At 38.4% G+C, this 10558-nt stretch overlaps 2 protein-coding genes across 2 annotated transcripts; both read right to left on the bottom strand.

The window, feature by feature from the left end:
- Nucleotides 1-1232: 1232 nt before the first annotated feature.
- On the bottom strand, nucleotides 1233-1868 carry LOC126695927 (probable transcription factor At1g61730). The gene has a single exon (XM_050392721.1). It carries the CDS (start codon nucleotides 1866-1868, stop codon nucleotides 1233-1235), a length of 636 nt encoding a protein of 211 aa, XP_050248678.1.
- Nucleotides 1869-5253: 3385 nt separating this feature from the next.
- Nucleotides 5254-6354, bottom strand: LOC126695926 (uncharacterized). The gene is made up of 2 exons (XM_050392719.1): nucleotides 6269-6354; nucleotides 5254-5983 (listed from the first exon to the last, which is right to left on the bottom strand). Exons 1-2 carry the CDS (start codon nucleotides 6352-6354, stop codon nucleotides 5254-5256), a joined length of 816 nt encoding a protein of 271 aa, XP_050248676.1.
- Nucleotides 6355-10558: the final 4204 nt, after the last annotated feature.

Here is a 10558-nt window from a genome sequence, read left to right as displayed (position 1 = left end):
TATAAGAGAAGTGGTTTGTATAGCAGTCTGTTTTGCATGTGCTTCTTCGAGAAGATAACCACATGGAAATAAACATGGGTTGTTTGACAGGTACTCTGAGGAGGAGGTGTTTGATTCCTTCAATTGAGACAGAGTACTTGTGATCCCCATTAGATTTGGCCAATTCCAATCCACAAAGCAATGCCACTACTTTCGTAGATACATCGAGCTACTGTAACCAATCCATTCTCATTAATTCCAAAACAACATTCCAATTCGAATACACAATATATTGTACACAAAAAGTGGCAAACTCATAGGCTAGCGCATGAGCATTCCACTTGATACTCTGCTGCAACAGGTTGCCTAGCCACCTCATAGGCTAGTCCAACCTTTAAGTGACCATTCCTGGAATTAATCTAAATTAGCAGATCTGATGAACTAAGGTTCCCCAATGGGATCGACTTAAACGATTTGTCTACCAGAGGTTCATTCCACCACTTTAGATACACATCAGTTAATTCCCCTACCATGGTGACATTTATCTCACCTCTTTCTTCCATAATAGACTGAGATAACCATGTCCATTAGTCTTTCCAAAGCCTCATTTAATGACTAACCTATTCTGTTAATTAATGCAATGCATTAAAAAAGAAAATTCCCAAAGTAATAATAACCTAATCTGGATACAACAGATTGATCAAAAAATAAAATAAACATCTGGATACCACAGAAAACCAGAAAATAAAGTTAAATGAATAGAAGCACAGAATAATTCATAAAGAACAGATCAAAGCTAGCTCCATACAGCAAAAAGTTAAAGAAAATTAAATGTTTGTATCGGAACGAAAGAACATTCATAACATGAGCACAAGAATTGAAAGAAGAAGCTCTAGAACAAATGATTTTATATTCAAAGCAGAATCAAATTAGTCACCATGTACACTAGGAGGATTTCCCCAAACAAAAAATACATCAACTAGATTTCCTCTAGGTACAAAAATGTGTATCTCAGCCATACTAAAGAAGAGATGTATGATATTGGTAACCAAAAATTTCCTCAACCATACTACCTACTACATATATTGAGCTCAAAAGTCATATCAAATTCCATTAAAGAACACCATGCACTAAGCTATTAAAAATGGACGATTAGGCCTTGTCTGTGTGGGATTGAATCACTATGAACTAATACTAAACACCCTTGAATCATTATTAACTTGGTGAAAGATCGATGACAAATTGACAATGGCTTAACTGCATCCGGGATCTCCACCTGCAGAATCAGGTTCTTCATCATCAGGTCCATGTGGTACTGGTGCAATAATCCCCATTTTCAGAAACCTCCAATCTTCTTCTTTTTCATTACTCCATAACTTGTCTGCAAAATTGAATGCCATCTGATCACGAGCATCAGAAAAATTCTCACTTGCACCCATCTTGGTATTAGCATTCATGTATTTCTTTCGCAGCTTCACTATTACTTCAAGCAGTTGCTGATTACTGGTTTCGATTTGAAGCCAATTCTTGATGAAATGTTCCAAAGAAACGGAATCAAAATATGGGTATAACATATACTTTTCGCGGAAATTAACAATGCTAGTCAAGAATCCAATCTCATGATCGACATCTGTCAGCACCATCTCAAGAAACGTTCTTGGAGGAGTGTCATCTTCAGGGACCTTTGTCTTCAGCCTTTTCTCCATTCTCTGAGTGTTTTCTTCATCAGAATCATGGAATGGACGTTTGGATGGTGACTCTGGAGAAGGTGAAACAGCCATAAGGTCCATATATTCGTCTTCTTCATCCTCTATTTTCTCCGCATGGGATGCATCAGGAGGAATAGAAGTAGGATTCTCTGGGACGTTCGGAACTTCTTCTTCTTGCATTGGAGATCCTTCACTTTCTTCTGACACTTTTCACTCTGAGAGAGAGAGAAGGAAAAAGATTTGTGTGCAGAAGCGTTGTTATTTCCAGTTGAGTGGCAGTGGTATTTATAAAGTTCGTTAAAGAGAAGAGGGGGAAATATAGTTGTAAGTTGTAACCGTTAAAAAATGGTGGCAAACCATGTCGGTTTGTCAAGCTAGCGTGCTGAGTCAGAACTATAAATTCATATGAGGGAAAAAGAATCTCATTGTTCATTTTTGGAATATTTTTTTTATTTTTATTTTTTCCCAATGTATAGTATCTGGTTAAACATTAAACATAGGTTTACTGTAGTTGATACTTTTTAAACAGATAGCCTACAGGGGAAAGAGCTAATTAAACTGCCCTGAGTTCTTGGATATAATCATTTTGAACAAATTTTATTACTTCATTATATACTATAAATCAATTTATAACTTTCCAATTCACTTTTATAGGTTTTTTTGGGGATTTTAAAAGTTTTATACTCATAATTAAATTTATTTTCTAAGTTGAGATACAATGGATGTGTTTCTTCACCTCTCATTCATTCTTCTTTGATCTATAAAAAGCACCAAAAAAAAAAACTTTCTCCCACTCTATTACGAGCATTCCAATGAGCAATCCCTCATGTACACCATCAAATACACTTGTCTCATAAGAGCTCTCTCTCTCTCTCTCTCTCTCTCTCTCTCTCTCTCTCTCCAATTTTTAACATGTACTACACCTTTTCTTCTAAAAAAAAAAATTAGATATGTGTTTGGAAATACTATTCAAAATACACTAAAACCATTTTTTTGGAACACTATAAATTTAGATTTTATGCCAAAAAAAAAAAAAAGAGTAAACTTTGTTACCTAATTACTAATTAACATCAATTTCTTTTAATACTTTTACGAAACATACATAATTCGGATTGGAATTGGTTTAAATGAGAATGATAATATTGTGTTTATTATATGTCTACTCAATAGATTAGTTTTTATTTTTATTTTTTATACTTTTATAAATAAATAAAAGGCAAAAGATAATTTTTTTTTATAGAAACAAACTAATTGTTAAACACACATACATATACACTTAATTATACTCTCTCACCAACTAGTTTAAACAAAATATACACTAGTAACTAGTTTAAGCAAAATATACACTAGTTGAGTTGTGTACAAATTATAGCAAAAAACTTCCTTATAGTGTGTGAAAATATAGCAGTGAGCAAGTTTAAGACTGCTCGAGACTCTAAATTTGGGAGGGGGAAAGGCAATATGTGAAAACACACGAAACCAGTGACGCAACTAGCATATATAGCTCATGACACAAGGCCTAAACACACTCACTATTGCATCAATACAGTAGAAATGATGATTTCGCCAGTTCCTTTGCACAAGTTCAAGTATTTATTGGACTCAGATTGGTATTTGCAATTTTTGATAGCCTTTAGAAGCATTATTGGAGGTGCTGGAGGAGTTTTGATTGTGCTGCCTCAATAGTGTACAAAACAATGTTGGTTGTGGCTGTTTGATGTCATTGCCATTTTAGACAAAATATCCTTCTAATATTCTCTCTCTCTCTCTCTCTCTCTCTATCTCTCTCCCTCTATATATATATATATATATGCACACACAAACACCAAACTTTAGTTTGTAAAATTAAAACAACTCTGGTCTTTTGTATACCAAATTTAGAAAATTAACAATTTTTTGTGGTGGGCTAGTTATGGAGAGGGAGAGAGAGAGAGAGAGAGAGAGATCTTGGATGAGTTTGGGGTTTGGGTTTTATGAGAATGCTTTTGTACCACTTTTGTAATATCTTTTTTTTCCAAGGTCCTGTTTGGATTAAAAGGAAAAGAAGATAGAGTAAAAGAAAGTAAAGTAAAGTAAAATTCACTAAAAATTAAAGTAACTAGAAATAAGCTAATTTCCTGTTAATACCACTCTACTCTCCTCAAATTACATATGTGAATATATATATATATATATATATTTTTTTTTTTTTTTTTTCTTAAACCCACCCTTTTTAACTACACAAAACACAGATATCAAAAACTTAAAGCTATCTCGACAATATCATAATGAAAGAACATGCAAAACATGAGCACAAGAAAATCTAGAGCATGATTTTATTTTTAAAGCTCAAATTAGTGACCATGTACATTTAGAAGATTTCCCAAATCAAACAGTACATCAACAGAATTACTCTAGGTTGTAGGTGCAACAATGTGCATTTCAGCCATACTAAAGAAGCAACGTATGATATTGGAAACCAAAATCTCCTCAAATCAGTTTACAGAATAGGAAAGAATACCAAGCACCCTTGAATTATTATTAACTAGGCAAACATCTAACTTGGTAAAGATGACAAATTGACAATGACTAAACTGCATATACATAGGGTGCAATTTCTTCATAATAGTGTCCACTCGTTATTCTTCTTCTTCATCTTTATTGTCAGAGGTGAAGGAACAGAGATGATATTCACTTCTTCTTCTTTTTTCTCTTCCTGTCCTTGTTCTTATTCTCTTGCATCGAGGCGAGAAGTAGTAGTATCTTCTTCTTCTCTCTGTTGTTGTTGAGGGAATTCTTGGAGGTTTTGTGCTTCTTGTTCTTGTCTGTGTTCTGCTATGGTCTGTTCTTCTGCATGGGATTCATTGAGAGAAGTAGCAGTATTCTGACAATGTATGTCAAGTTGTTCTGCTTCTTCTCCAGGGACCTTTGTCTTAAGCTTTTTCTCATTTCCCTGAGTGCTTTCTGCATCAAAGACATCCGGAATGGACGTTTAGATGGTGACTCTGGCGGTGGTGTAAAAGTCATATGTCCACTTCTTCGTCTTCATCTTCTTCTTCTTCGATTTCGTCTTTGTCTTCATCTTCCTCTTCTGCGCTTTTGTCTTCGTCTTTGTCTTCGTCTTCTTCTTCTTCTTGTCCTTGTTCTGGTTTTCTAATTGCATCGGATTCATCAGGAGGACTAGAAGTAGGAATATCTGGGAGATTCTGAACTTCTTGTTCGTGTTCTTCTTCTTCTTCTTCTTGGGCCATGTCTTGCATTGGAGATCCTTCACTTTCTTCTGACATTTTTCACTCAGAGAGAGAGAGAGAGAGAGAGAGAGAGAGAAAGAAGGAAAAAGATATGCGTATAAAAGCGTTGTGACTTGTGAATTCCAGTTGAGTGGAAGTGGTATTCATAAAGTTCGTTAAAGAGGAGAGGGAAATATCGTTGTAAGTTTGTCAAGCTGTGCTGAGTCAGAAATATAACTAATATCAAATCAAGGTCTTTTTTTTTCTTTTTTTCTGTTTGGAGAAGAAAATATCAAATCAAGTTTTTTTTTTTTTTTTTTTTTTGAGGATCAAAACGATGAAATGTTATTAGAAAACTATAAATCTGAAAGTACAAACGGAATCACATCCGGTGAAACATGCTCCATCCAGACTAACAATGGAAATGTAAATCTTGCTCTCTTTGCTAAGGCATGAGCCACACAATTACCCTGCCTCCTAATATGAGAGAAAGAGAAAGTTCGAATCGAACCGGGAATAGACATTATGTCTTTCACATACTGACCAATTGAGGAGTGACCCACATCACCTGACTTCAATGCCTTGTAAACAATCTTTGAGTCTCCTTCAAATATTGACTGTGCCATGCCCAATTCTACAATGAACTGGACAGCCCTTCTTGCAGCTAGGATTTCCACCAACTCCACTGTACCGGGGTAAGGTATTTTTTCTGAAAGTGCAGCAAGTACTTCGCCATTTCCGTTTCGCACCACCACACCTATCCTTGCCTCTCCTGCCTCTTCAAAAACTGCTCCATCATAGTTGGTTTTATACCCCTCGCCCAATGGTGGACTCCACTTCGTTGCAATCGCAGGGGACTTAGCCATTTTTTCCGGAAATTTCAACTGGAACGCCAAGAGATACTGAGCTGCTGTACTGAAAATTCTGCTCTTGTCCAAGCTGGATTCTTGGAGCCGTATTTTGTTCCGGCGATTCCAAACAAACCAAGCCACTACCGCAAATAGTTCCAACCTCTGCTTTTGTGCTCCAATCAGATTAATTAGTTCCTGTACTTCATTAATATTCGGATACTCTGTTCTAACCCAGCTGAAACAGGGGAGCCAAACTTCTTTCAATTCATCACAATTCCATATTGCATGGAGGGTGGTCTCTTGAGCAGAAAGACAGGCGCCACATCTTGTGTCCTCAAGGATTTTTCTTTTCTTCAAATTCACTTTTGTAGGTAGTGCGTCGGAGCATACTCGCCATAGAAAATTTTTAATTTTGTTTGGCACCCGTATCTTCCATAGACGTTTCCAGAAGGCTTTCTAGATTGAGGCATCTGAAGCCGATGCTTCCATCATGTTTTCCTCTTCACACAACTGTTTGTACCCAGATTTCACTGAATACTCCCCATTTGTACAGCCCGGCCATATTAACACATCCCGCTGGTTTGTCATGCACAAAGGAATGGTCATTATGCGCTGGGCTTCAAAGGAGAGGAAATGTTGAGATATCAGATCCTGATCCCAAGTTCCTGTGTCCTAGGATATAAGAGCCGACACCTTTGCCCCTTCTAGCTCAGGTACCCGTGGAGAAACTATTTTGGATGACCCTCCGCCTAGAAGCCAATTGTCACAGTACAGACTTATATTGTTGCCATCACCAATTCTCCATTTCATTCCTCCAGAAATTACCTTCCTGGCTTTCATGATACTTTGCCATGCATATGACCCCGATGAAGTTGTAGCTTCCAAGACCGAACCATTTGGAAAATATTTGGCCTTGAAGACACGGAAGAAGAGAGAATTCTGATCCCGTAGTAGCCTCCATACCTGCTTAGCTAGCATAGCATCGTTGAATTTTTCCAGATCCTTGAATCCCATGCCTCCCTCCACCTTTGGTTTGCAAAGAATTTCCCATTTTTTCCAATGGATCTTTCTTTGTTCCCCCTTCTGCCCCCAATAGAATTTTCGGATCATAGCCTCAATCTCATTGCATAAACTCACCGGTAATTTGAAGCAGCTCATTGCGAAGGATGGAATTGCTTGCACTACCGCCTTCAATAGGGTTTCTCTACCCGCTTGGGATAGTAGTTTTTCTCTCCACCCTTGTATTTTATTCCAAACCCTTTCCTTTATGTATCTTAGACTCTCCTTTTTATTTCTTCCTACCACCGCCGACAAGCCAAGATATTTTTCATACTCTTTTACTTCCGGAACCCCCAAGAAATCTAAAATCTCTTGCCTTCTAGCAACATTTACTGCCTTGCTAAAAAATATAGAGGTTTTCTCCCGGTTGAGCTTTTGACCTGAAGCACGTTCATATAAGGATAGAATGGCTTGGATTTCATGTAAGTCTGACATGGTAGCTCTACAGAACACCAAGCTATCATCTGCAAAAAATAAATGTGAGATTTTTGGGCCATTTTTGCATAAAGAAAAGCCCCTTATTTTGTCATTATGGGCTGCCCTTTGAAGCAACCTATTCAACCCCTCCAAACATAGTAAAAAGAGATAGGGTGACAAGGGGTCGCCTTGTCTAATTCCCCTAGTAGGTCTTATATCTCCCTTTGGCTCTCCGTTCACCAAAATCGAATAAGACACAGTGCTAATACACTCAAAAATAAGAGACCTCCACTTTTCACAAAAGCCCATTTTCTCCATGATCATCATCAAAAACTTCCATTCAATTCTATCATACGCCTTGCTCATATCTAACTTCATAGCCATAAAGCCATTCTTTTTAGATTTTTGTGATTTCATATGATGTAGGGTTTCAAAAGCCACCAATATATTATTAGATATAGCTTTACTAGATTGAAAGGCAATTTGAGATTCCGAAATAACACATGGTAATAATTTCTTAAGTCTATTTGCAAGGACTTTAGAAATAATCTTGTAAAGAGTATTACAAAGAGCTATAGGGCGGAATTTAGAAACTTTTACCGGGCTCTTGACCTTCGGAATAAGTGTGATGAAGGTTCGGTTAATGGAAGAAGGGATCGTACCAGAATTAAGGCAAGTTAGGACTGCCTCTGTCACATCATCACCTACAGTTGGCCAAAAATGTTGGAAGAATAATGGAGGCATCCCATCCGGACCAGGTGCTTTTAGAGGATCCATCTGCTTTATGGCTAATTCCACTTCACTTCTTTGATAGGGGGCAGCAAGTTCATCATTCATCTCTTCTGTAATCACCAATGGAGTTGCTTCTAAAGCTTCCTCAATCAAATCCGGAGAGGATGAGGTAAATAAATTGGTGTAGAATGCTATCAATATATTTGCTATCTCCCCTTCTTCTTCACACCTTTCCCCAACCAGATTTTCGATCACTTCAATTCTGTTTCTTCGATATCTATGTGTAGCTTGGCTATGGAAAAATCTAGTGTTTCCATCCCCTTCATGTAACCATAGGGTGCGTGATCTTTGCCGCCACATTTTTTCCTCCTTAGATAGAAGATCATTGATCTCCCTCTTAAGCCGAAATACCCTACTCATGGATTTCCCAACAATAGCTGCATCTTCAGCCTTACGTAGCTGCACCTTTTTTTCCTTTAATTGCCGAGTTATATTTCCAATAGCCAGCCTACTCCACCATGTCAGTTTGGATTGACAGCACCCTATTTTGCCTTCAACCCGAGCCATGGCATGCCCAGTGGTTTCGTGTACCCATGCTTCTTCAACTACGTCCTTGCATCCTTCTTCCCCCATCCACATGTGTTCAAACCGCCATGGTTTTTGTCGGATTTTTGGTATCCCATTCAAACAAATAAGAATAGGTTTATGGTCCGATGAGCCACACTCCAAGTGCATCACTTTAGTGGCAGGAAATTTTTCAATCCACTCCATCGTTGCTACCGCTCTATCTAGTCTTTCCCAAATAGTGAAACCATCCGGATGGCCATTACACCATGTGTATTTTCCTCCCACAAAACCAAGATCTCTGATCCCACACTCATCAAGGACATCCCTAAAATCACCCATTTGTCTTTCAGGCCTCAGTCTTCCTCCTTTTTTTTCATGACTGCATGTAATTTCATTGAAATCACTTGCACATAACCAAGGGATCGCATTCCTATTCTTTAGTCTCCGTAGGCAAGTCCATGATATATGATGATTCTGTGTTTTTGGCTCCCCATAAAACCCCGTAAACCTCCATTCATCCTCCTTTCCTTTGTTCAAAATGCCATCGATATGGTTTGGAGAAAAGGTGCCTAAAGAAAAATCGACATCCTTTTTCCAAAAAATTACAATACCTCCTCTTGTTTCCCGACATACTTCGATCATACCACCAAGTTTCAACTTAACACGTATCTCTTCTAGCCTTGCTTTATCAAGCCATGTTTCAGCTAAGAACACGACTGAGGGATCTTGTGCCCAGATCAAATCCCCAAGCTCTTGTTCTGTCTGGAGGTTCCCAAGCCCCCGACAGTTCCAACATAGGAGATTCATTGCTCTTGGCGGGGCTGACACTCAGCCTCCACCACTAGTAAATTCGTTTTGCTCTTCGAAGGAGCCAACCTTCTTTTCTTCTGCCCCTCACACCCATCCACTTCCATAAAAGACCGTTTGATGCTATGCTCAATCCCTCCTTTTCCTTCATCATTCAAATCTTTGGCCTTTCTAGTTATCCTGATCCATGTTCTTGTAGCATTCTGCCCACTGCGTGCACTGCCAGAAGTTTGTCCACACACATCGGGTTGGAGTATTTCCATAGTAATATTAGGGTTTCCACTTAAGTTTGGCACGTGCTCAGCACCCTTTTCTGTTGCAAACCCAGCGCCGCCTTCATTTTTTCCCTCCTTATTATGCTGCCCGTCCAGATCAGCCCCTTTATTAGCATCATTAACTCCCCTTATTTCATCCTCTGAAAATCCGATCCCATTTAATTCTCTGTCTATCTCCAATATCTGCTCATCCAATAAAGCTCCTTTAATTCCGTGATTGTCTCCCTTAGCCGTTTCAGCACTTAATGATTCTGGTGCAATCAATGAGCCCATAATTTGCTCCTCTGTTTCTTCTGTAACTGTCTCCGCCCCCTGCACTGGTTTAGTAACGTCTGCCCCTGTTTCTGACGCCGGCGATGAATATTTCCCAGGCACCGGTTTGGTTGGCTTTGACTGCTTTCCTTTTTTATCTTCATAAAACCCCGGCACCACCACCACTGTCTTGCGACTCGCCGGAGTGAAGGCTGCTCTAATCCACGCTTCATACACCCGATCGTTTTCTTTAAGCGTGCCTTCACTCTCCAGCCATCTGTCACAATCTTTGTCCGAGTGATCCAAACACCCACACCAGTAGCATATGTTAGGGAGACGTTCATATTTGAATGTCACCCAATGATCATCACCATCTTCTATGGATAGAACTCGTCCCCTGCAAAGAGGTAGAGAAATATCCACTCGCACCCGAACACGGATAAAACTGCCTCGGTCAACCTATATATATTGAGCTCTACAATTTAATACAAACTATATATAGGACAATTCTTGGTCCGTAAATATGGGGAAAGACATTGATTTTAAAGAAGTGTTACATTTATATTATTTTAACAGCACTTTCACAATAAATTATATGTGATAATTTGTTATTGGTTCTTATTTGAATTTACAAATAAAATTACTTTTTTTGCTCACTCATAATTTGTTATCAATGGTTTGTAAAATTGTTATGAAATAAT

The sequence above is a fragment of the Quercus robur genome, chromosome 8 (assembly GCF_932294415.1).
Source record: "Quercus robur chromosome 8, dhQueRobu3.1, whole genome shotgun sequence".
Classification (NCBI taxonomy): Eukaryota; Viridiplantae; Streptophyta; class Magnoliopsida; order Fagales; family Fagaceae; genus Quercus; species Quercus robur.
Note: the sequence above shows the minus strand (reverse complement) of the source record. Positions and strands in the feature narration are given on the sequence as shown.